We start from the raw sequence: 26,158 nt of genomic DNA on the forward strand, positions 1-26,158 counted from the left end.
GACAGATTTTCACTGCTTGAAAGGTTTAACGCTCATCATTCTGTGCACACATACATATAACCATATACTGTAGTCTAAAAAAAAAAGGACCCATGCATAATGTAGTTTTGCTTTTACCTGTTCTGAACCAACCAGTTAACCTTATTCTGAACAGGTGCACAAGCTGGCATAGATGGAGGTCCATTCTCTGCCTCCAGCTGGTGCTCAAAGCACACAACACACACACCACAATTGCACATAAATCAAATCATGTAATTGTGATGGCCATGTGTGTACTGTGTACACTCTTTGTGAGCTCCCACACTGTGATCAGTGATTTTTGAAACATCTGTAATGATAAATGGCTAAAGCACAGTGTATATTGCACGTGCCATGAGGGGCATAAGACACTGATCTTTTTTTGGTTTTAAATGGACATCAAACAACAGGAATAATATATGACGTCTTCATGTTTTCCTAAGGCAAAACTACAGGGCCACTACCTGAAGCTCTACAAAGACCCAATAAATGTGCAGCCTCACATTGTTACCTGCTGTGTAATTGAGGTTACAGTAAAAACTTTATGTAGGTAAGCTTCACTGTAACTGCCCAGCACTGTCATTTACTGCGCCTCCTTTTCAGTGCTGCACTGTAATTCCAAATCCTTTTTATCCACTTGTGTCCAACAACATGGATGAATTTAAATTCTTATTTACATTTTTATTCAGAATTTGGGGGTTAAACATGTTTTCAGAAAACCTGTTTGTAGCAAAGTCTACACGGAACAAGGTGCTCTGCACATGCAGTGATTTATGAATAATGGCAACAAGAATTTACGAGTTGTAAGGTCAGAACCTTGTAGAAACCTCGTGGGTGATGATTGATAGAAAGTCTTCAGTGCTAGATCAGTACTAGACTGTATTTATGGCACAAATATTAACTGGGCCCTTCCAAAGACTAGAGATTCATACCATTGACACACAGTGTGCATCATGTATTTACTGTAGTCATTTTGATTGGATTAATTACTGTTCTGTGTTTGCATGTGTCAAAGAGCTAAAGTCCTGTCCCAGTTAGGAGCAGCTCCCACAAATCTTTCATGTAGGGAGCTGCAGTAAAAACACATCATATCAGGAAGTGTGCTATAAAGGCAAAGAGCAGAACTGGGGTGAGACTTTGGCTCTCTGTAATGACTCCAGGCATATTCTAAGGCCAGTAACTACAGAATGTACTTTACTATCTATATGCAACAACCTTTTTCCTCATTGTATTTGTTGAAGCAGCTGATTTTAATTCCTTTTTGTGTTGAACTGATTTTACCTCTGTTTTAAACAGTACCTAAAATTACATTTTACTGTAAATGATATTTACTGAAGATTGTTTTGCTTAAAAAATTAGCTAAATAACACTAACTAGTGTAGCACATTATAAATAGCCTAAACATTACTCTAATTAGCATTAACACTGTTACTCGTAATAACTAGATAACACTAAGTAAAGCACAAGTTTCTTTTAACTCACAACTGGGTTAAAATTGATAACTTGTTAAACCTGTTAGCCATTATAACACTGTTTCTAACCATGTGATCTTTCAGCTTGCAGACTTTAACCTTTAACCTGTCTCTCCAAATTCTTTGAAGGACACTATGATAATGAACGACTGGCTATTGCTAGACAAAGAATCCCATACAGACTTGGTCGGGTAGTTGACGAGTGGCTACTCGATAAAGGTAAAAATTAATTGATTAATTAATTAATCCTTGAAATAACCACTAAATAAGCTTTCCCTATGAGAGGTGCAGTACCAGAGGACAAGGGTGACAAGGATCAAGTTGTACCTCCATTTTAATTGGAATTTATTTTTTGGCTATAAGTTGTGACGTCCACAACGGAGCTTCAAGTGGAACTCTCAAAATTTGTGTCAAAGCAAAGGTGTATAGCATGCATGCCATTTACTCTTTGTCATCCTTATACCTTGTGGAAAAGCTGCACCTTAACAAACATTTTAAACCACATAACTAAAAGCACTTAACTCCTGTCTAACTCTTTATCGTCCGTCTTAACCACTGTGTGTAATTAGATGCTGTGTGTAATTATATTACATAAAATCAGTAAAATGCTGGATAATATTTACAGTAATACCAGTGAAACTAACATGACATAAGTTGACCAAATCTTGCTCCCCCTTACTTTTTAAACCATAAATGCCAGATGTGTTCACATCCAATGAAGTTCTTTTCATGTTCACTATATCAGTTTGTATGACCATGTTAGATTTCTAAACTGAAGATTTTTGCTGTGACAAAAGAGCTTTGACAGTCTGTTAAAGGAGATCAGTGTTTGCAGTCATTAACTTTGATAAGTATTCTCCTGGGACAGTCCCATTAACTGCCGTCCCCCTTCTCTGATCTAACGCTGCTTATCAGTGAAGCTGCTGACTAGTGGCGCTGTTAGATATCATTGCTCCTTTCCGGGGGTGAAACAATTGGACTGGGGGAACTCGGATCAGAGCATGTTTCATTGGCCTAATGGCTGGGGGGGGGGGGGGGGGGGTATTTAGCTTATACTGTCATTTACCTTTCACAATCTGTAGTACAGTAAGACTGCAATTTTAATAATTCATCCATCTCTGGAAAAACAAGTCATACGATATGCATCACTGCACCATCTATTCTGGAGTTAAGAGATAAATATGTATCCTGGAAAAACATCTGTCATGTGTCCCTGCAGACAGTTTGCTAACTCAGTTCAAAATGCTTTCTTTGTCCTATTAAAACACTTAAATAGGCTCCTAAATAGAATTTTAAGCCTTTTTTCATGGTTGCAACTTGCATGTGTAAAGTCTAAATTATAAACTTGATGCTAACTAACTGTCCCCTTTTAAAGTTAACATATAATTCAAGTTTTAAATTGACTAATTATTAATGTTATAATCACTAAAGCCCACCTGGCTCAAATGATGTTCCTGTGCAAGCTCTCCATATGACTTTTGTATGTTCACTCTACCATTCTCTCCCCTTTTCCATCTGTTCTGTTCTCCGTGTCTCTTTCTAACTTTAGGGAGACAGCTGACCATCTTTAACAGCCAGGCAGCTATTAAGATTGGTGGTTCTGACAGGGGCCGGCCCTTCCAGGGCCAGATTTCAGGGCTCTATTACAACGGTCTCCAGGTGCTCAAACTAGCAGCAGAAAATGATCCGAGCGTACAGGTGGAGGGGAACCTGCGTCTGGTCGGGGACTCGCTCTCCACGGTGACCACCGACACCACTTCTGCTACCCCGCTGGCGGTGTCTGATATGTCTACCACAATCATGGAACCCACCGCCACTAGGGCTACCACCACTACCCGCAGGCCGCGGTCACCCAGCTTGAGGGAGAGCATCTCCAAGGTCAGAAAGTATAAATGAATAGTTTTAATTTACTACCATGAAAGGTTTAGGGCTGTTGTCACAATTTTTCCAGGGGGCGGTTTTGTCGTGGTTCAATAAGAGAAGGAAATCAATACAACATGCTGTGTTAGGAATCAAAGTATATCCGATTTTTAATTAGACATTTTTAGGAAATGACATCAGTTTTTCTAGTCTTGAAAATCATTCTAAACATTGTGTAGACTTAAAGAATTAATAATTATTATAATAATGTGAATAAGAAACATCTGCTGGCTTGTTTCTATGATATACATCTCATCCCTTATATTAGGTGTCATTTGGTCATTCTGTTAAACTTAATTTTTTTTTTTTATTAACTAAACGTATTTACAGCACTATGTTGTTTGTATACCTCATGGTCTTAAGTGATATGTTTGATTTCATTTCCAACCCTGGGACAGGCCAAAGATGACAACTAATAGTAGTGTAACTTTTTCTTCAGCTCTAAAATAACACAGATGGCTCTCCTTTGCTTATTCTGGCCCAGTTTTACATTTCACATTCAGTTTGAGGTTTCGCCATTTATGTTGTGTTAAATGAAATTTACCACATAGTACTACAATCTGCTGTGTCAATCTAAGTAAATGAAAGAACACAATCACATAACCAAGGACAAGCATACAACACAGCTGATTCCTTGGTTTGCCACATGCTACAGCTATGGCCTTTAAATTCGAGAAAAAATAAGCCGTATTTCTTTCAATAAAAAGCTTTTTTTTTTCTTTAAAGGAAAAAAGGCTTTTTTCTGATTTTAAGGTTGTTCAGCTTTGAAGAGCTAAGTCAGAGTAGAAGATAAACATTGTATATTGTGCAAGGGTTGACTAGAACATGCACATACTGTTTTTTTTTATTAGTGATCATGACATTAATTGCTGTTAAAGCCTGAAATAAAAATACACCACATAAGCATCTCAAGCAATAATTACCGCTTTTGAAATGCAATAAAAATCTGTATTACACACAGGTTGTATATATCTTTAACTGCAACACCCATCTTCACTGGAGACTCAGAGGGTTCTAATCTAATGAAATCATTAAAATCAAATGCATTATACATAGAAAATAATAACTAATATACAATTCTAAATAAAATAATTATGCACTGGTCTTCTTACAGCAGGTTTGGTCCAACATATCTGATTTTTAATTCATCTAATAATTCACATTATTTCCAAGTGTGTTAGAATAACAATAACATCCATGCTTCAATATGTATTTTTTTAACAAGTACAGCGATGTAAAAAAGGCTTTTATTGAGCTGATTTTCACACATTGTGGAGTCACAATGATACATTCAGACTGGTGGACATTACCAACCACCATTTTACATGACTTGATTTTAATCCAAATGTTGTAAACCTGCCAGATTGGAAGGATTTCAGCAGTGCCTGGAGTGAGGTTTCAAATAAAAATCCTCTTGCCTTGCCTAATAAAAATACAGAGTGCATTTTCATTATATTTCTCAGTTCCCCTAAAATTGCCTTTTCTGGATTGTCAATTTAACAAAGTAATCCATTAGTGCACCATCCATTCCCTACTCTGCTCAGGTGCTCTGAATCCACTGGGCACCCTAAAATCCTATTTAGACATATTCAAGGACTGGCTTAGCATGTGAGAATTTGTTTTTGTAAAATGAATGTAAAAAAAGTACAACATTTGGCATGTAAATAAACTAAATTATTGTTTGAATCTATTCTCTGTCACTAGTGCTCTTGCTTTGCTTGTAAACACATAAAGTGAGCCACAAGGGTGAGGTAGAAAGTGTACATATGGGCACATCTCGGATTTGTAGTCTTAATAGTGTTGCTCTGAGCAAATGCACAAAAGTGATACAGTGCCGCAGCTTCCCCTCAAAAGGGACAGTCAGCCAGCAAACACACTCAAAAGTGTGAGCACAAATCAAAAAGATGGGAGTGTGTGTTTAACAACAACATATTTTCTCCATTTTGCTTTCAGCCGCAGAACACTGATGATATTCTAGTGGCGTCTGCTGAGTGTCCAAGTGATGACGAAGACCTGGAAGAGTGTGAACCAGGAACAGGTGGGTCACCCATGGCTGAAAAGATGAGAGTACAGCACTTATCCAGACAACCATCATTGATTTTAAAATTTTAATTCTGTCATATTTCTGCAGCTAACATACACTAATTTCCTCCGGGGCTCTGTTAAACAGCTGTCCACATTTAGTTCACTTTTACAGACTCAGCTAGCATTAATGTATATGAGCTTTTGAGTCGTGTCTGCACAGTAACTGACTAAAGTAGATTGAATGTCTTTGTGAAGTGTGCCGCAGCCACTAAGAGTGGATGACAGTAGACAGCAGACTGAGCTTGTGACAGTAACAAGCTGTGGAACTGAAGAAGAGGCCTGCCCTTATTATTGTTCCCTCAATTATTAATATGACCTTATCAGAATTGTTTGTTGTTGACTAGCCCTGCAAAGCGCGGCTCCAATAATGATGAAAGAGAATCTGGTGGCCATAAATAACCAAACTCTGCAGACAAAAATATTCCCCCACAGCCAGAAGACATTCTGACCCCAGAGCCAGATCTGAGGTGGTAAATGTCAGTGCATGGCATGAGAGCTCATATACAGTATATACTGGAAGGCTATTTGGTGAGGAATCTAGACATAATGATGCAAGACAAACAGGGTACACCGGTTGCTTTCAGCAAGCCACAATAATCCTAATGTGATTCCTACAAAAAATAACCTGTTTCTCTTGTCACCCCTGCCTACAGATGTGCATACAGTAGTAGCATGGCAATATAATTTACTGTTCTTTTGTTTGTTGTGTGCTCTGTTTATTTGCTCTTCATTCAGCTGCTGCCTTTCATGGGTCACCTTGTATGTTTGTGTCTACATGTGAGCTCTTTTATGTTTTTGCTGTATTCTATCTCATAATATAAAGAATTTGCATACCCACACATTGAAACCATATAGGAATAAAACCTGCACACATCATGCAAGAATAATGTCTTGGGGGTTTAAATTTGTTTTTCTGCTCATGTGGCAAATGTTGATGTAAATAAAATTGTACTGTAGGAAACTGCACTAAAAATAATAAACCTTATAAGTCAGCTAATATTAGTTTAGCTCCTCAGTTATGCTCCACATAATGAGCAGATTGCGACTCTGCATTAATGAGTGCAGTCAGCTATACAGCCAGAATTTCAGTTTAAATGCTGTTCTAATTTAGGATCCCCTACCTTTTCTGTTTTCTTTCTAGGAGGTGAATTAGTGTTGCCTATTATTACAGTGGATTCCCTTGAGCCCCCATCCATTGCCACCCGTTATCCCGTCATTCCTCCCCCTCCTACACTCCTATCCCCACTTGAAACCACCAAAGAGTCGCTGATACTCCCTCCTCACCCTTCCTGCCCCCCGGACCAGGAGGACTGTGGTGACCCTGTGGAGGTCTCAGCCTTTGGCTCTGGGGAGATGACAGAATCAGATGATGAGGACTTTTACAATAATAACTCCCCTATGGTCACTGACAGGACAGTCCTTCCTCCACCTCCCGCTTCCGGTGAGGGAGGGGTCCAGAAACCCCGCCCCGTACCTCCTTATGTTCCCACCACTAACCCTGACCAGCTCCACATCCCTGCAGGCAAAATGAACACCCGTGACCAGGTGCTTCTGCCCCCCGCTCCTCCTTCCTCCCGAAACACACCAGGACTAACTTACCCCCCCAATTTTCCCCATATGCCCACAGCCGACCCCACAGCCTCTGATGAAAAGAGCCAACCCGGTGCCGTGGAGGTGATCAGGGAGTCCAGTAGCACCACAGGGATGGTTGTTGGTATTGTGGCTGCTGCTGCTCTTTGCATTCTTATCCTCCTCTATGCCATGTACAAGTACCGCAACCGAGACGAGGGCTCCTACCAGACAGACCAGAGTCACAATTTTGCCAACAGTTCCACAGTGGAAGGCAATGGAGCAGTGGTCAAAGACAAAAACACAGCAACGGCCTCTGTGGCCAAGGCAATCACAAAGGGCAAAAAGAACAAAGACAAAGAATACTACGTCTGAAAACGGAGAAGGAGAGTCGGAAAGCGTGGACTGATACAAGAGGATGAGAGAGGTTGCTTTTGTTTCGTTAGCCTATTTTCGTCAGGTTGACCATCAAAGAAATTTTACAGGCTAAAAAAAAAACTGCACAAAGCAATTGTATGTTCCTTTTCACAGTTACATGTTCTCAAAAGTCAAGGCCCAGCTTGATGAAATCTTCATCTACTGCACAAGATCAGACTCATCCTCTGTGTTACAACATGCACTCACTGGTTTTTTGTTAGTGTATCTTTTTTTATGTTTTTTTTTTTACAGGCTATGGGTATATAGAACAGGCATATCCACTTTGGCTTTGTATATAGCATGGATATGGTACACTGAAGAAAGTGCTGAGTACATCCGTACAGATTTGCTTAAGTGTTATTTTTTGTTCTTCTTTGTAACGCTCTATCTCAAGTCTCAGTGTTCCCATTATGATAAATGAGGCGGTACAGGCCAGTTATTGAATTTTTACGGTAGATGAGCAGAGAGCACCTCTATTTCTGACTGCTTTCAAAAAAGAAAGCCTTTATTTGGATAAGACGTCATCTCTGCAGCTTTCACGTTATGTTATGTGGTTTTAAAACTCCCCTGTCACTCTGTCCGCAAGCGATGATATTATGTTTCTGGTGCTGTATCATAAATAAAGCATGATATTTAACTCTCCTGGTGAAAAATACAGCATTTAAATGAGATTATTAAATCACTCAACAGACTCCACCCAGTGAATCACACAGTATGATGGATCAGAAATATTACTTACATGAGATATCAGAGTCAGTGTGCCATCCCATTCCAAGTAGGGATAATTGTGAACAAGTTGGTCAGTCAGTGAAGGTATTTCTCTGTGAACATTGCTTGTATGTACATATAGAGGTTAGCAGATTGAAAAAGCATTGTGTACGCAGAGGAATGATATGAAGAAAAATCGGCATAAGAGACACTCGGCCCACCTCAACAGCTTTCAGAATGACATCAAAACTGCAGCCCGAACTTCACAGGAATTTTGGAAAAACATTTAAAGAAGTTTTTCCGGTTGTTTCTTGGAAAAGGAGAACCAACCCACCTCACCGGAGGCTGGCTCATGAGGTTTTCCTTCCTCAGAACTGTCATGGGATAATTCAAAAGCACAGAGAAAATGTAAGCATATCTTTGAGACATAGATATATATCCTTGTAAAGCAGCCAAACATGTATTGTTTTTTTCTATCAGTTACTAAAAGACTATTCTATGAGATAAATAATTGAAGGTTTGTGAACTGTATTGATATTTCTCTATTTCGATGTATCTTGTTACCACTCCTCTTAACACATTACATTCTAGATCACCTTTTAATTAAATCCAGACAAAAAGCACACTTTCCTCTGATAGCTGCACATATCTTTTTTTTTTTTTGCATTTATGGTTCAGATTATGCAGAGAAAACACAAGGATGGAACAAATGTTTTGTTTTGTCGCATTGTGCATTTTATGTGCTGAATCTGGTACTCAATGGATCTGATAATATAAAGCCATTTTTCTGTTGACAACTGCTGTTTTTATGTTTAAAATACTTATTCATACTCTGTGATTTCCTGTTGTTTTTTTTTTTTTTATTTAATGAAAGTGCCATTCAACATGACCTGCTCAGCCTTCAGAAAATATTCCATTCCTCACTCATTGCTATTGTATAGTGTTCATGTGAAATGGATCTTAATATGTGTACAGAACGTGGATAAAGACAAAAATACACTTGATTATATACTTTGTACACATCTGTGTTGTGTGCTGCTTCTTGTAGATTCACATAGAAAATGCATTTTATTTGACTTTTTATCACTGGACACAGACGCTATAGAATTTGGATTGAACTAAGAGTGACATGAATTAGGCAACAATTATGGTATACATCAAAATATATGTGAATACAAGTGACCCTCTCACAGTCACACATTGTACTGATCTAGTTACTGGCGATTAGGCTTTGGGAATTATAAATCTTTTGGGATAAAAGAAACAATTCAAAATATTATGTAATCTTACAAAGGGCACATTTTGCTAGCAAGATAAGTTAACACATTTAACATGAAGAAACAGTGTTTCACACAAATTGCCAGTCATGATAAAAATTTGTCTTACACTTGAGTTTCATCATCTTCTACTCCTTCACTCTCCTCCTCTCTCTCTTTCTTGTACAGTGCAGTTAGTAATGACTTGATGTCCATTATTTATAATAAAATGTGTGTTTTCTGCACCTTACACTGCTGCTGCTGTTTAGTTCAGGTCTCCATTGAAACAGAACTCCTTGATTGCAGTGAGGCTAATCTGGACACATAAAGCTTAAATAAAACAAAATGTTAAACCAGTTGAACCAGTTAGGGTCACTGGTGATTCACACCAAAATGTAATTAATAGCTCATGACCTTAGTTGAAGGTAATACAATTTTTAAAGAGAGTGCATGTATGACAAACTTGTGACATAGTGTGAAAGATGTGGCATCTACCAGGCATGGAGTATTCTCAAAAGACGCTATTACATTGGATTATGAGTAATGAAGGATCCACCTTTTGTGAGCTTGACACATATTAGGGGACTAAAAGTCAGAAAATGTTCACCTCTGCTGCATTGATGCTTCTAAGTCCCCCAAATTTGTGCAGTAGTAAATGGCAGGAATACTCTTTTAATATGTAGAGCAAGTCTACATACATAGAGCAAACTCGTGACATTGGCAATATTTTTTGTAACTTAAGTTATTTTCTAACACCAGGCTATAGCACATCATTCAGTCTTTCTCCTGAGTGCTTATTTTATATTACTACAGTCATTTTTAACAGTAGAATTTGTGTCAAGTGCATATCTTGTTATCCAAAATCAGTGGTCCTGCCCTCCACACTGATTAATCTGCTGACATGATGATTATTTTTAGTAAAAATCACACCTTCAGCCATAACACCTTCGATGCTCTCTTGAATAAACACAATAATCTGTTGTATGCTTGTTAACACTAACACATTTTGTGTTGTTTGACTACCCCCTGCTGAGAACATAAGGAACTGTGGAATGGAGAGAAAGATTAGCTCAGAGGTCTACAGCACCAGTGTGGTTTAATGAAGGGGTTATAGTTGCCCTCATCAAATTTTTTTCAGAAAGCAGAAGAGGATTCTCACAAAAGACAAGAAATTAGAGAGATTTTAGTTTAAACTGGGGGAGGTCAGATGGGAAATAATCCTGTGGGCTGAGCAAGGTGTGGTGTCACTACTGTACATTACAAGTGTAGGCAAAGTCTGATCTGTGCTGACATTAGGTATCAAGGAGGGTGGCTAGAAGATACAACAAGTCTCTGCTTAGCATTGCTGAGAGATCATTAGCCTAACTCAACCAAATAGGTGGAAATAAAAGCCCAGATGACAACTGCTACTGTATGTCTAATCCACTCCTGTGTTCTCCAACTTCAAGGCCAGTTTTTCTTCAAATCGTTAAGTATTGCCCTATAGTTTTCCCTTATTTCAGAGCTTGTGCTCTGTTTTACAGCTATTTGTAAGTACTGTACTTTAGGTTCAAGGTAATTGCAAATTAAAATACATTGTTGAATCTAAATTCTTTAAATCATTTTTACATTTCCTAAACATTCAATTACAATCTCCCAGATGTAATCCCAGATTATGTTAGCCCATGTACTATTTTCACTGCACACAGATTTCTTGCACACAAATATCAGAGAAATAGTAGGGCATCTTGTTTGAGGTACAGTATATGCCAGAATAGAAAGCTTGAATAAAAAATAAATAATGTGATTATCTGATTTACATTAACCAGAGGTCAGAAAGGAAATTTCCTTACACAAGACATAGTAGGTGTTGTACACACCCACGTGCCTCACACCACTCAGGTTTAACTACATTCAAAAAAACCAGCTCGTGCTAGTGCCAAATGTGCAAATAGCCATGTATTTTATGAGCAGTATTTATTTGTTCATTCATTCATTTGTTTGTTTGTAATATCAATATAACTGCTTTCTCTGTTACTTAACTGACATTTTTTTATTAAAAAATAAATAAATAAATAAATAAATAAATAAATAAAATATATATAACACACATTAGCCTAGGGTGCAAGCTTTTTAGGCACTTTAGATGTTTAGCCTCTATTCTTATCTATCATTAGGAAGGTGATTAATCTGTCCTAAAGTCCCTCTGCAGTAATACAGCCAGAGTAATAAATAACTGTCTTCAGTAACAAGAAGCCCCGACCTCATCATCGTGGAGTCACTCTGCCAGCACATGAACAGACAGAAGACACTGAGACAACCTAAGAATTGTGGCAGGTTATCCCAGATGCTGAAACAACTTACAGGCCAAGCACCTTGAAAAACGGTTCAGAAGTAAGGCAAAGAGTGGTGACATCAAACATTGATTTGATATGGGTTTTTCTGTTTGCTGCACTTTGTATGAAGATGATTGATAAATAAAGACTATTTATGGTATTATTATCTTCACTTTAGCTTTAAAAACTTTTACTAAACTAAACTTTAAACTTATGCACAGTGCTGCGTATGATTGTGTTGTCTTGATAATTTAAAATTACTGTCCCCGTGACGTCACGGCATACGGCCAATCAGCGCTATGGGAATCTTTCTCTCTCTCCCTCCCTCCCTCCCTCTCTCTCTCTCTGTGCGTGCGTGCGTTCGTCCATGCGTGCGTCCGTCCTTCTACATCCATGGTGTCAACTAGTTGTTAGCTGGAGCTAGCTACTCAGCTAGCTTGTTGTAACATTTTAACATAGATGGAGCTTATGCCAAGAAACAATTGTTGTTCATCATAATAGAGGACTTCAGCTCCCTTTGCGTGTCTGTCAACCTTTGATGCCGATGAAAATGAAGGACTTTCAGAAAACAATGACAAGTTAGCCAACGCCAACAAGAAGTGAAGCTAACGTTACAGTTCTTGGACACACGACTGCCTTGCTCATTAGCATCCTGAGAAGGAAAGCCCTGAGATTTTGCAAGGACTGGATGCGGAAGGAGGATATGAGGCAAGCTGGACAGCTAATGCTAATTGTAAGATATGCTGGGATCCAAATCTGGAAAACATTTCACTGTGAGCACAATAATCAAATCTGTCACTCTAAGATAATATTAGCCAGTGACAGGCAACTAATATTCACGTAGCGACCAGCCGTTAAGCTAACTTGTTGTGGGCTGGCGTTACATTCACTCAGCTAACGATAGGAACATAACCCAGTTCGAAAAGCTAATATATGCGGCCTAGCATTAGCCGGTGACTAGCGTCTAGTAACCTAATGATGTTTAACGTTTGTCAGCTACTATGTAGTACTGTGCTACTGCTGACGGTAATGGTTTTATATTGACCGAGGTTAAAGAAATCATTGGTAGCTGAACAGGTCCATTTTATCGCTCGTAAGTGCAGATAATTGTAAGCTAACGTTAGGCTAAGTTATCTGTTAGCTTCGTAATGTCAATCGGAAAACTTCATGTGCCTGGCACAGCATTGGCCTGGACATGTCATTTTGTCTGAAATCTGTATAACATACCGTACGTGGATTCCCTGTTGCTTTGGATTGAGTTAAAAGACAATGACAAATATTTAAAAAAAAAAATTGTAGTGCGTGCCAGTGTCAGTTGTGTTATTCTCCCCATTGCTAATATTTGTAGCTGCTGAAATGATATCCAAGTTACTGCGATCCCATGTAGAAAATATGAATGATAAATGATCAGGTTTACTGTCTGACTCAGCACAAATGTAGGCCTATTTATCTTGTGACCTTTTGCAAAATTTATTCAAGACCAACTGGAAATCGAGGAAGAAGCTGTATGGTTTCATGATGATTATAAGGAATGTAAGGAAGTACACTTGAAGGAAGGCACTTGAAGACACTTATTTCCACTACTGATATGTATTACAGCATTTTTTTTTTAAATTTTCATTAATTTTATTTTTCAGTGTAATGTCATTTATTTAGCATTCATTGTTCTCCACTGAATGTAATGTTTAAACTGTAGCATCATATAAGAAAACAAACCAGTTTTGGTCTTTCTTACATGTTTTTTCATACATTCAGTGGGTTACCAATGTGCCAAAAAGTCACTCTCCTGATTACCCAACAAGGATTGGGCTGGAGTGTGGCAGCATCGGTGCAAGGAGGGAGCACATGCTGGCACAAGAATATGCAAGGATCCTTGACCTCAACTGACGTATACATATCCAAGAGACGGAACTATTTTCCTTGATGAAACAGGTTTGGTTAACCTGCCATCCCCAATGTAAGTGCCATCACAGACACAAGATACTGTGGCTTGACCTGCTGTAGAGTTTTCTGAGCTACAGCTTTGGAGGAAACATTTCAGCATTTGGTTGAACCTGGAGGTAGAGATGGGTTCCCAAGCTCTTCAGATTTTGCGGCAGGGTGTGTGGGCTTCACTGACGGGAGGCTGGTATGTGGACCCACATCAGAGCACGTTCTCCAACTGCTTCCACCTCTACCTTTGGATATTTCTCCTGGCCTTCCCCTTTCTGCTGTACATGGTAAGCACATTTTCATAGAAGGTTGATTGATAGTTTATTCAAAAGAATGAAAGAACCACTACAATCATGCATGCATTCTTATAAATCATTTTTCATTATTATCTGGCAGAATTGCTTTAATATACTGGGCACAGCAGCTGCACAAGGGATTTACACCATACATTGTTGACACAATTAGTGAAGGAGAAACTATAACATTACTTGAAATTTAGTTCTTTAACAATGAGTTACTGAGAGAATAAAGTGATTTATGAGCTATGTTAACATTCAGCCACCAACTTCTTGATGAAATCTGCCTATCAGCAGTACCTGAGAGGTCAATAGGGCAAAACACCAATGGTCAGACAACCAGACAGGCTTTAAACAATTCCCCCATCTATAATGAATGCATTAGAATATACGTTTTAGTCATCTGCTGTGCATGCAGAACAGTAGTAAATGAGATAAATCATCACTGGACCAGGAGGTCTGCGAGATCTTATGTACATTCTCATCTGACTGTGTGGTTCTAGTTCAGGACCAAGAAGAGTTTAAATTGTGTGGAAAAACAGAGCGGATTTGTTTAAAATCCCAATGAATATACAGATGTGTGTCAAATTAAAGGGAAAAACCTGAATAAATGAGTGGTCTCTTCCAGGATTACAATATTCCCATTCATAGGGCCCGAGGGGTCAGTGAATAGTTTGAGTATGAAAATGATCCGAGTCATATGCTATGGCCTTTGCAGTAACATAATCTCAACTCATCTGAACAAGATTTTGGTGGTGTTATATAGCATCTCCACCACCATTATCAAAACACCACATGAGAGAATATCTTTTGGAAGAATGGTGTTCATCCCTCCAGTAGAGTTCATAGACTTGGAGAATCAGTGCCAAAGTGCACTGAAGCTGTTCTGGGATCCCAACACCTTACTAAGGCACCCGGTTTTGAGTCTTCCTTGAATTTGTCATGTCTGTATGTGGTTGCCCTGTGCACTGCATTATGTTCATGTGTCAAAGATAAGTCCATTGTTTTCTGGGGGGGAAAACACCAAACCTATATAAAATAAATGTTTTAAATGTTACTGATACATATTCCAGTGTTTGTCTAAATATGGTGACTGCCTCATTTCTATCATCTTTAGTAAGACATTTATTATAGAACAGTTGTCAATAATCTTTGTTGAAATGAGCAATGGCCGTGTGCTTTCATTATGATAAGTGCTTAACACTGCTTATATTTTATTTTGGAACTTGCTGGCCATTATCAAATCATTTCTGAAACCCATTCCTTGAAGTGGACTTCACTGCTTCATTTTGAGAGTTAGCCACAGTTCCTTTTTTCCCCCCACTCTCTCTCAGGCTCTTCCTCCTAGCTTGATGATTGCAGGCGTCTACTCTGCTGTGGTGGCAGTCTTTTTCACAGCCATTAAGGTGGTGAACTACCGGCTTCATGCCATGTTCGACCTTGGGGAGATTATAGAGAAGAAGCAGGCCTCGCTCACAGCTGAAGCTCCAAGGACAGAAGAAGGAGATGAGGGGTCAGGTGTCCATGATGAGAATCAGCACAGGTAAGAAGATGTTTTCTGACAGAGCCTTGCAGACAAATGATGATATAAATCTCTGAAATACTGAGTCCTTTTTAATTTTCTGTGTATGTAACTTCTTAATAGGGATAGTCATGTTGGTGTAGAGATGACAGTGTTTCGGAAAGTCAACTCAACGCCGCCTGTGCGCTGTAGTTCCCAGCACTCTCTGTTTGGATTGAACCAGGTGTCGGTGAGAACCTACAGCTTCCCCAGTTGTTCCTGTTAGAAAATGTACAATTTTTCACTTCCTATACCAAGCATGCCAGAAAAAGTCACTTAGTTTTCACTAGATCCCAATGTTGTCATGGCTTTGTTAATATGTATTAATATGGCTTTCTTATTTTAATGCACCAACTAACTGCACTAAAATCTTCTGCATTAATTACCTTTTAAAAATATCGCTTATTTTTAGGAGTTCTTGCCCCAGCTGGAGGATACAGGACAGGGCACTAAGGGTTAAGTATCTGAATTTTAAACTGTGGTATATAATATATAATGTTAAGTCTTTCCTTACACAATTGCATTTAAGCAGCAGATCATTGTTAGTTTAAGCTTGTACTGAGAATGCACTATTGCTTTCTAAATGATTTCTTTCCTTTTACCTAAGATATCAAAGTCCTAATGCAGGAGCAGGGAAGCAATAATGTGATTGTTACATCAGCTCACCGTGAGATCCTACGCCAGACTTCCCAGGACGCTATTAGTAAGTCTGCTACAAATCAGTAACCAGAAACAAGTATCATACAAACTGTACAGTGTCTAATTCTGCCTGTGTGAAAAAAAGTCACACTCAGGAGCCCACGCCACAGCAATGCTGTACCATTCCATTGTAGGCAGGGCTGTTAATTCTGTCTCTCAGGATGGAAATGTATAATAAAACAATAAAATAATTAAAAATACTTTATGTAATTAAAAGGAGTACCCTAAACCTCTGCCTTACAGCCATCCAAAGTGCCTTCTAATCTAATTTCGGTCTGTCTTGCTGTACAGGGGCTCCTACTGTGGTCCAGTCTTGCATCGCTGCTGCTGTGGGAAATGATTTCCCAGGTCTTATGGGAGCATCTGGAGTGTCAGTTGGATTTGCAGAACCTGGAGACTGCTTGTGTATCCCCCCTTCACCTTCCAGTCAAGAAGATGGAGGTGAGAAAGAACAGTTGCAGGAAGTGGAGGAGTTAGCAGAACAACTGTCGCAACAGAGTACCGAGGGGAATGGGCAGGGGGCTTATTCTCCACTTGGCCCCTCTGCTGAATCTGAGAGCCTGGGGGATACTCCCCTTAGCCCCCTCATAAAGAGCAGCTTAAGTGAGGAGCTGAGTGAAAATCTCCTAGGGCTGGGCCTTGACCCTGTGGCATTTGCATCTGGAACTGAGCACCCAGGCGGCCGCAGTGGGGTAGCACTTGCTACTGGATCCACAGACAGCTGTTTCAGTGCAGGTGGAGCTGCCACAGACCGTGAGACGCTAAGCACTGTCAGCAGTTATCGCAGTGAGAAAACTGATTCCACTCAGCTGGAAAGTCCTTCATTCAGCCAGTCACGGCGTGCAGATGGACAGGTTTCTGCCTCAGCACCAGCAATAGGCTCCAACATCCCAGAGCCCCGGGAGGATCCAGCAGGACAGGGTGATAGTGATACTGACAACCTGTCAGACAGTGTATTACTACGCTCTCCTTCCAGAGAGTTTTCCCTCAGCCAGGGGCTAGACAGGACACTTGTTGAGGGAGAGGATTTGCCCCCTGCACTCTCTGATATTGCACAGCCAGCTCCTCTCCAGAACTCTTCCCCCTCAAGCAGTGGCCACTCAGAGGTTTGTGATTTAGACAGAAATGTCTCAGTTCCTCCTCTACCCCCACCTCGGCAGGCAAATTCAGTGCCCTCAGGGCTGGCCCTGGGTCTAGTGTGTTCTGAACCTGCGTTGCCTATATCCTCTACCCCCTTCTTACTATCTGACCAACCTGCTCTGCAAGTTCAACAGGTTGTGCGCCCTAAAGATTTAAAGCTGCTGCGGGCCAGTGGCAGTAGTGTGGGCCACAGGCCAGGCCGAAGGAAAGCTCCGCGAAGGAGAGCTGGAGCAGGAAGCAGTAGTTTTGACTGTGGCTCTTACAGGCGTCATCACAATCATAGACAACACCGAGATTACATCCCAGTGCGTAACCGACTGGGCGCCAAGGCTTACAGTGAAAGTCTGTTTGAAGACTCCAGCGACGAGGACGATGGCAGTGACATGAGTGCTGGATCTAGTCTGGGCTCTCAGCGCCGATACAGCTCAGATGATGATGATGACAACGATGATGATGATTCAAGTTCCTCTACCTCCTGCTACTCCCCAGACCTCGCTAACACTGGTATTACATCCCCTCTAACCCCTGCTGCTCAACTGTCCACTCCGAGGGAAGGGGATTTACCTGAAGGTAATGGCCCCTCTCATTCTCGTCCTGCTCAGCGCTCTTCTAGCACAGCTAGTGCTAAGACTCATGCAAGAGTTCTAAGTATGGACGGGGCAGGTGGAGGCCAGAGCAGTACGGCAGCTCTGCCTTCAACTCTGCTTACAATGCCCTCCACCTCCACCCCAGCACCTCGCACTCTCACCATCTCTAAGTCTGATCTGGAAGCTCGAACCAGCCACATTGATAGCTTCCCCGGCACTCATCATCATCATCATCATCATCATCATCGGCTGGATTCTCTTGGAGGCTCTTGGACTGGCAACCAGATGGGCTGGAGGGCAGGGGAGCTGGCTGAAGAAGGAGCTGTGGGAGGAGGTGAGTTTGTTGTTATAATAAGGATTTGTGTTGTAGAGAGATCTTTTTCTAGTTTTTGGTCCATGTAAAAGCAGAATCCTAGGATGGAACAGTAGTTTAGGTATATTTTGGGGCATCTAGCTACCAGTCCAGGAGTCTGGGATATGAAGCCAAGCTGTAAGGCACCATCCACAGATAAAATATTCTGGCTGCTGTTGCTGTCTGTCAATCATTTATCACCTGCTGTTGTAGTCTACAAACAAGTTAATAGCAAGGAAAGTAGGTCCCTTATTTGAGCAGTCTCTTACCACATTCAGCTCAGATTTTTTTTAATATAAATTGAATAGCTAGAGGAAATGTTATGGAAAAAAGATCAAATTCATTGAAGGTGTAAATAGTGTCAACCTTTAACTGTACTTTATGAAACCTTTACTCAGACCTTGACTAATTGTTTGAATGGATTTTAATAACAGTCACTGTTCTTTCAAGGTTAATCTGAAAAAAAAATCCACTGAAAGTCACAAAATGTAAAACAATGCAGGTGCATTTTGAAATGTTATAACTAATCACCTTGTACTAAATGTCACTTCAGTTCAACTTTCTGAGTTTGAGTTATTATAAGTGGTAAAAGACAACAATATGCAAGCACTGTAAAAGGTTTTGCCACTGACTCAACTGACTGGCTTCTCTGTGATTTCACAAGAGGCTCTTCAATAATTTTGATATTAAGTTTAAAGAGTAGCATCGCCCACCATCTCCACTAATCCATTTCCTGGGGGAAACCTTGAATAGAATCATTAAAATCTTTGACTAATGGCCCTTTAATCCCAAATATTTGAAGTAATCACTAACCTCAGGTTATTCTTTTCAGTATCAACATGTCACTAAACAATATTCTTGCTTTTAACATTGACTCAGTGGGGTTTGCCATTCATACATTAATGCAAAAGAAACAGCATTTTAGTAATAATTGAGCTTTGTTCCTAAAATTGAACAGTATCCCATTAATTAGTAATTCATGCCAATCGTGTCTGGTTGATTTTTAATGCAGATGTCACAATGGCAAAAGTAAGATCTATTAATAAGCCAGTGTTAGACATTGGTGTTTAGATCGGATGCAAATGGAGCCTTGTGTTATGTACACTGACACTGTAATCTAAACCCCACTGATATAACTGATAACCCTTCTCCAGCCATGGATCCAGACAATGGAGGCAAACACGACGCCGTGAGCAGTGTTAAGAGGACCCAGGCCATCCGCAGGAGACACAATGCTGGGAGCAACCCTACACCTCCCCCGTCCACAATGGGATCCCCTCCCAGGTTTGTCAGCTAAGCAGATCAGAGTGAGGGCTAGAGCCGACTTCTCAGCTGTGCTTTTATTTCCCCCTGTTCTCTACCAAGTCTGACGTAAACAAAGCTAACTTCGAGTTAACAGTATGGAGGACAGAGAAATTTGTAAATTGACTGTGATTTCAGGGAAGTATTTCTGCCAGGTTGCCATAAAATGAATATTAATATGCAGCTTTTCAAGAAAGGAATAATAAAACAATTTATTTAAGCTGCCATGCAGGGAATGTGCCAGCTTCAGTGGGACTAATGGAGTTTAGACTCAACACAGGCGAAATGACATTTTAAAACTAATAGCCAATACTGTTCAACACATTTTGTGCGTTCTGCTCCTGTAGCCTCCAGGACCTCCAGCGTGTTCGGACCTCCTCTCATTCACGGACCCGGACACTTCCCTCAGCCTTACAGTTTGCCTCCTCGCTCCTGCTGCCTCGCAGTGGCATTCACGAGGCCTCCACCTTTGACGACACATCAGAGGGGGCAGTGCACTATTTCTTTGATGAGAGTGGTGAGTCAGTGTCACTAAGTGACAATTAATGGAGTGTCTGCAGTAATAAATATAATGGCAGTAACAAAGGTTTGGTAACACTAGCACAGGTATAGCAGGGCAGTCTTTCTCAGTCACTGTTTATTTTTTGTATCCTTATTTGGATCATATGGGGTTTTTAATTCAGATCACCCAAGTTTATACACTCATTTATACAGTGTTCGGTTAAAATAACACACAAGTATGTCTTCAAATATTTCTGTTTTGTAACAGGGGTAAAGAGGTCCTACACATTTGGGCCTGCTGGAGGCGGTTATGAGGACCCAGTTCAGTAAGTTAAAAGTTTTTATCTTCAGATTGCCTTTTACAAAACTATAAAACTGTCTACACCAAAAGCGTTTCAGTCATGTTTTTGAGACGTGTGTGAGAAATGTGCTCCTGTATCAGTCGGTCCAGCTGTCTAAACTGCCCCCTTGCACTTTAAGTCTATAGCCGTGACCTGAAGGGTAAATTATATTCAGAGGTGTTCCTGATATTCTGACCTTCTCATGTATGTAGCTGGGGAGGACCAAAATATAGACACCTCTAAATATAATATTAGTGCAGTACAACACCATCTTTAACTTTGACCTCAGTAATAAACATAATTGAATTTATACATTTATGACAATTTCACCAAAAACTAAAACATTCTGAGCTTCATAAACACCGATGTTAAGTTGGAAGTGTTGCATTGAATTGCAGGTGTGACTATTGAAGGGGCCAGTCAGTAAGTGTAGCTAGTAATTTCCTCACTGTGTACTATTTGTCAGACCATGATTTTCCCTTTTCCAAAGTGTTTCCATGGGCTCCTCTGAATTTGTTCTTTTTTTTTTTCTGGGTATACCAAGTGCTTTCTCTGTGCAAGTGAAGATGATTGCGACCCTCCCACAAGATGTTATGCGGTGTAGAGATGTCATAAGAGTTCATTTGCTGTTATAAATATATCAGCTACATTTAATGACATAAAATGTCATATTTGCAGGGAAAGGGAGAGGCAGTCCCAGTCCTCAAGCTTCACCTCCACTGAGGTCCAGGAAGGGGCACCAGTCCTGTCTGTGCTCCAGCCCAGACCTGTGGTTTTACAGGGCATGCAGGTGCGCAGAGTGCCTCTAGAAATGCCCGAGGTTAGCAGTTTTCGATGTTTGTTGTGGCACGTTATCTTTGGTAGAATGTCACGTAAATAACTGAGAACGCTCTCTTCCTCATAGGGCACTACCACAGATTGCCCTTGCAGTTTGTTCTTCTATATTTATCAGTTATTTCTCACCTCATCCCTAGTTTGACCTGGATCATGAGTCTCTACAAGAGTCACAGGAAAACACTCTGATGATTGAGGAGAAAACTAAACCCAAACAGTACTATCGCTTTTGGGTGCTGCCCGGGAAGTGGCTGAGGGTTCGATATGATCGATTGGCTCTTCTGGCCCTACTGGACAGGTAAGCCGGCCTGCAGGAGTTTTTATTTAGTCCCTTGTTTCCCAACATTTGAGTGCGTCTGATTCATTGTTTAATGTCATTTGCTTGTTTGGTTCTTTGTTTTCTGTGTTATTAAAACAAAACCATCTGTGATGATGCTGCAAAATCCAGAGAAAAACTAGTTCAATTCCTGTTCTGTTCAGAAAAGAAACAGTAAACTTCATGAAAAAAAACCAGACAAGAAAGGGAACTAAAACCACTGTGAATGCTCCCTTAGTCAATGGCGTTTTGCTAATTCATATATTTAAAATGGGAACAAAACAAGTCATTTTCTGTGAAACATGAGCAAACCCAAACCAGTTGCATTGTTATGCACAACCATTTGTATTTTGCTTGTGACTTTGAGGGCAATTAAAACCCCAGGGCTTCTGTGAACAGCCAGCTGGCCCAGGATTTCCTGGACATCACTGATCCTATAGTGGCAATCTATGATGAAACACACCAGTTAATTAAAATCTCTTGTAAAAGAAGGATAACAAAGTAAAACAGGCGTAATATATCCTAAGTCTACATCCTGTGATGGTTTTCTCTTGCACCCTTTCCCTCACCCTTTTACTCTTAGGAGATGTATTTTATATATTTTCACCTTACAAGAAGATGGTGGTTTACTCCTCAATGACCTTGGGGCTTGTGTCTGTCACTTCACATCATTTACAAATGCCTATGGCCTTTAAGTTCTCTTCTGCCTACTTTTAGTTTGGATGTGGATTGATGATTCTACAGAGTATGATAATGCAACACTAGATGTGTCATTGTTTTACTAATAAACACTCAGAGTCCCTTTATTACCATGAGACTTGTAGCCCAACAGTGTAATGGCTTATTGTAATTTAGGGCTTATTATATGTCCCAGTAGTTTTCAGTTCACGTTAATTATCTTTATCAAATAACATGATATTTATATAGAAGGCAATGAAAGAGTGGAGTGAAAATATAAGGTTGTTCTAATATGAATTTCTCTCCGCTCTGCTGCCAGGAACCGGCAAGTGGCAGAGAACGTGTTTGCTGTGGTGCTGGCCAGTCTGGTGGCCTTCCTGGGGTTCCAACTGCTGCTCCAGGGCTTCTTCAGGGACATCTGGGTCTTTCAGTTCTGCTTGGTCATTGCTAGCTGCCAGTATTCCTTACTCAAGGTAAGGAGTCCAATTGTATTTGTATCACAGCTCAGCCTGTCGAGACTACAGATAATTGAATCAGCAACTTGTGTGTCTCGTGCTTGATGTGTTCAGGCATACCTCTTTTCAGTGTTGCTTTTTTTGAGCAAAACATATGTGAACTTCGTTAAGTGTAAATTCCTGCTTCTTGTTTTAGAGTGTACAACCAGATGCAGCCTCTCCCATGCATGTGAGTACTGGTCGCAACTGTATATGCTAGATTCTGTGCTCAAAGTACAATAAAGAATTTTCTGTTGTTATTGTAGTATAATTGTGTCTGGTTTGTTTGTCTGTTATTTAACAGGGCCATAACTGGATCATTGTGTACAGTCGGCCGGTCTACTTCTGCTTGTGCTGTGTGATGATCTGGATCTTTGACCTCTCTGGGCGCTCTGGAAGCCTACAACCCTTCTCCCTCTATGGTGTCACCTTCTTCTCTGTAAACTTCCTGCTCTGCGCCAGGGATATGCTCATTGGTCAGTTTTTCTACATGACTTGTAAATCAGCATTGTGCTAGAGGTCCAGGTCACCACTCCCACTCGGATTAACGCACCTGAACAATGTCAGAATTTGATGTTGGGCTGTTAGTTGAATAAGAGAATAGCCATAAATAATAATATGTTACTGTACCACTGCAGAATAGATTAGTGGTTTTAAACTTTGTGGAGAGTTTTAGCAGCTAGAAAAAGTTGAAGTCTCGCAAAGTGGATAAATGTTCACTTGTGGTTTTATTTCTGCCAGCTTCACCTCTTTTTTTCGCCTCTGTCCAACAGTGTTTGCCTTGTGTTTCCCGGTCATTTTCCTGTTTGGGTTGCTACCTCAGGTCAATACTTTTGTGATGTGTCTGCTGGAGCAGATCGACATGCACATTTTTGGCGGAACTGGTAAGAACATGTCTGCACAGACAGGATGAGTCAGCAACTTATGTGTCAGATGGTGTAACTCCCTGTCAAGAAGTTAGAGGGGTGTTAGAGTGTATCATCGTGAAACTGCACACAATGACCTGTTTAGCTTCTTCTTGATCTTTTCTCTGTGTCTCTTTCCTCAGCCACCACCAGCCCCCTCTCATCTCTATTCAGCCTCATACGCAGTGCGTTGGTGGCTGCTCTGCTGTATGGATTTTGCCTCGGTGCTATAAATGTGAGTGGTACAGACACTGTACATGAAAGCAGAGGTGTTGTGGTGTGGGATTTCTGTTTCAAGACTGAACAAATTAGTAGTTGATGTGGATTGCCCTTAAATGAATGTTGTGTTTTTGGTCAATAAGGCACCGTGGGGAGATGCCCATGTCCCAGTACTGTTCTCTGTGTTTTGTGGCCTGCTCCTGGCCTTATCCTACCACCTCAGCCGTCAAAGCAGTGACCCCACCATCCTGTGGTCAGTATTGTTTCACATTGTCATTAATGACCTTAGATGTCATTGAAAATCTTATTTTTAAATCCATAACAAATGATAAATTTAAGACTTAGTGTTTTGTCTTACCTGTATCCTTCTTTTTATTACGTTTTACATAATTACAGAGTGTATATTTTGTTCTGAGTGCTGCCAAAATGCAGGCGCCCTACACATAGTAGTGTACCTAATAGCATCCTGTGTAAACGCTGACATAATATTGACGCCACTGCTCACTGTGCTGCCTGTGTAGGCTTTGATGTTACAGCTTTCTGCTGTACTTCTCAAGGTTCCTGTTGTTTTGTTTTTTTTTTTGTTATCACTTAAATCAGGTCACTGGTCCGATACAGAATATTCCCAGAGCTGGAGAACCGATCACAAGAAGAACCCCCTCTGGAGATCAAGGACCCTCTTCCTGAGAAGCTGCGTAACTCTGTGGTAAAGTTTGCTCATCAGTTGCCTTCACAGGCTGTCAGTTTCAGTCATGTTTGATTTTATAGCTTCATTAATTTTAGTCACCCTCTTGTGCTCTCACACTCTCTTTGTAGAAGGAGATTCTCCATTCAGACCTCGTCATGTGTCCCCTCATGGCTGTGATTACCTTCGCCATCAGTGCCAGCACTGTTTTTATCGCTCTTCAAGTTAGTTGCAGCAGGCTTTTATGATCTTATTCTTACAATCCCAGAAGGATTCCAGTGACACATGTTGAGATTTTTTCTTAATGCTAATTTCCCTCATTGTGCCCTTGATCCACAGCCTGCTCTTAGCTTTGTCTTGTACATCCTGGCCGGAGTTGTAGGCTTCATCACACACTATCTCCTGCCTCAGCTCCGCAAACAGCTGCCGTGGTTCTGCCTGGCTCACCCTGTGCTCCGCTCCAGAGAATACAGTCAGTTTGAGGTCCGAGGTGAGCACCTGATTGCTTGTTTCTCTTTGCTGGCGCATACACAGAAATGTGCTTTGAGGAAGAAAGAAGCTAAGCTGCTATATGAACAACTGGAACATTTCAAATATCCTCACTGGAAAAAGCTGCATGAAGTAAATTAAAACCAGCATGATCTCTAGTTGAAAGGTTCTACATTAAATACACAGGTGCTGTTCTGAGTTAAACAGCCCCAAACTGTATAATTAGTTTTAAATAGTTAAATGGCTGCATATTTTGAGGGTCACTGGAACTACAGTCAGGGAAAAAATGATTTGAACCCCAGCTGATTTTGTAAGTTTGCCCACTAACAAAGAAATGATCAGTCTACAATGTCAATGGTAGGTTTATGTGAACAGTGAGAGACACAACAATAACAAAAAAAATCCAGAAAAATGCATTACAAAAAAAGTTATAAAGTAATTTTCATGAATGAAATAAGTATTTGATCTCTTTGCAAAACGTGCTTTAGTACTTTGTGGCAAAACCTTTGTTGGCAATCACAGAGGTCAGACGTTTCTTGTAGTTGGCCACAAGGTTTGCACACATCTCAGGGGGGATTTTGACCCACTCCTCTTTGCAGATCCTCTCCAAGTCATTAATGTTTCGTGGCTGATGTTTGGCAACTCGAACCTTCAGCTCCCTCCACAGATTTTCTATGGGATTAAGGTCTGGAGACTGACTAGGCCACTCCATGACCTTAATATGCTTCTTCTTGAGCCAATCCTTTGTTGCCTTGGCCGTGTGTTTTGGATCATTGTCATGCTGGAATACCCAACCACGACCCATTTTCAATGCCCTGACTGAGGGAAGGAGGTTCTCACCCAAGATTTGACGGTACATGGCCCCATCCATCCTCCCTTTGATGCGGTGCAATTGTCCTGTCCCCTTGGCAGAAAAACACCCCCAAAGCATAATGTTTCCACCTCCATATTTGACGGTAGGTACGGTGATTTTGGAGTCACAGGCAGCATTCCTCCTCCTCCAAACACGGCGAGTTGAGTTGATGCCAAAGAGCTCGATTTTGGTCTCATCTGACCACAACACTTTC

The 26,158-nt window shown here is 40.6% G+C and overlaps 2 protein-coding genes across 11 annotated transcripts in view; both read left to right on the forward strand.

Annotated features, from left to right (window-relative positions):
• LOC109952498 (neurexin-2-like) overlaps positions 1-9,723 on the forward strand; it is a 108,184-nt gene extending 98,461 nt beyond the window's left edge. For 4 of the 6 annotated variants that reach the window (XM_020587602.1, XM_020587605.1, XM_020587607.1 and 1 more), the window contains 4 exons: positions 1,620-1,709; positions 3,040-3,368; positions 5,364-5,448; positions 6,637-9,723. In XM_020587602.1, the coding sequence (XP_020443258.1) occupies positions 1,620-1,709; positions 3,040-3,368; positions 5,364-5,448; positions 6,637-7,439 (1,307 nt within the window). In that variant the 3' untranslated portion in view covers positions 7,440-9,723. The remainder of the gene's footprint in view (positions 1-1,619; positions 1,710-3,039; positions 3,369-5,363; positions 5,449-6,636) is intronic. The other 2 variants (XM_020587608.1, XM_020587606.1) reach the window with 2 other exon arrangements.
• Positions 9,724-12,118: 2,395 nt separating this feature from the next.
• Positions 12,119-26,158, forward strand: part of LOC109952494 (pecanex 3) — a 21,271-nt gene continuing 7,231 nt past the window's right edge. For 2 of the 5 annotated variants that reach the window (XM_020587589.1, XM_020587592.1), the window contains exons 1-21: positions 12,119-12,493; positions 13,516-13,979; positions 15,323-15,531; positions 15,634-15,739; positions 15,962-16,004; positions 16,157-16,252; positions 16,540-18,309; positions 19,482-19,611; positions 19,977-20,146; positions 20,399-20,456; positions 21,150-21,291; positions 21,446-21,603; positions 22,619-22,772; positions 22,951-22,983; positions 23,098-23,269; positions 23,567-23,677; positions 23,842-23,933; positions 24,061-24,170; positions 24,518-24,623; positions 24,734-24,826; positions 24,942-25,092. In XM_020587589.1, the coding sequence (XP_020443245.1) occupies positions 13,827-13,979; positions 15,323-15,531; positions 15,634-15,739; positions 15,962-16,004; positions 16,157-16,252; positions 16,540-18,309; positions 19,482-19,611; positions 19,977-20,146; positions 20,399-20,456; positions 21,150-21,291; positions 21,446-21,603; positions 22,619-22,772; positions 22,951-22,983; positions 23,098-23,269; positions 23,567-23,677; positions 23,842-23,933; positions 24,061-24,170; positions 24,518-24,623; positions 24,734-24,826; positions 24,942-25,092 (4,057 nt within the window). In that variant the 5' untranslated portion in view covers positions 12,119-12,493; positions 13,516-13,826. Of the gene's footprint in view, positions 13,980-15,322; positions 15,532-15,633; positions 15,740-15,961; positions 16,005-16,156; positions 16,253-16,539; positions 18,310-19,481; positions 19,612-19,976; positions 20,147-20,398; positions 20,457-21,149; positions 21,292-21,445; positions 21,604-22,618; positions 22,773-22,950; positions 22,984-23,097; positions 23,270-23,566; positions 23,678-23,841; positions 23,934-24,060; positions 24,171-24,517; positions 24,624-24,733; positions 24,827-24,941; positions 25,093-26,158 lie in introns of all 5 variants that reach the window. The other 3 variants (XM_020587591.1, XM_020587593.1, XM_020587590.1) reach the window with 3 other exon arrangements.

This window comes from Monopterus albus, unplaced genomic scaffold (genome assembly GCF_001952655.1).
Source record: "Monopterus albus unplaced genomic scaffold, M_albus_1.0 scaffold464.1, whole genome shotgun sequence".
NCBI lineage: Eukaryota > Metazoa > Chordata > Actinopteri > Synbranchiformes > Synbranchidae > Monopterus > Monopterus albus.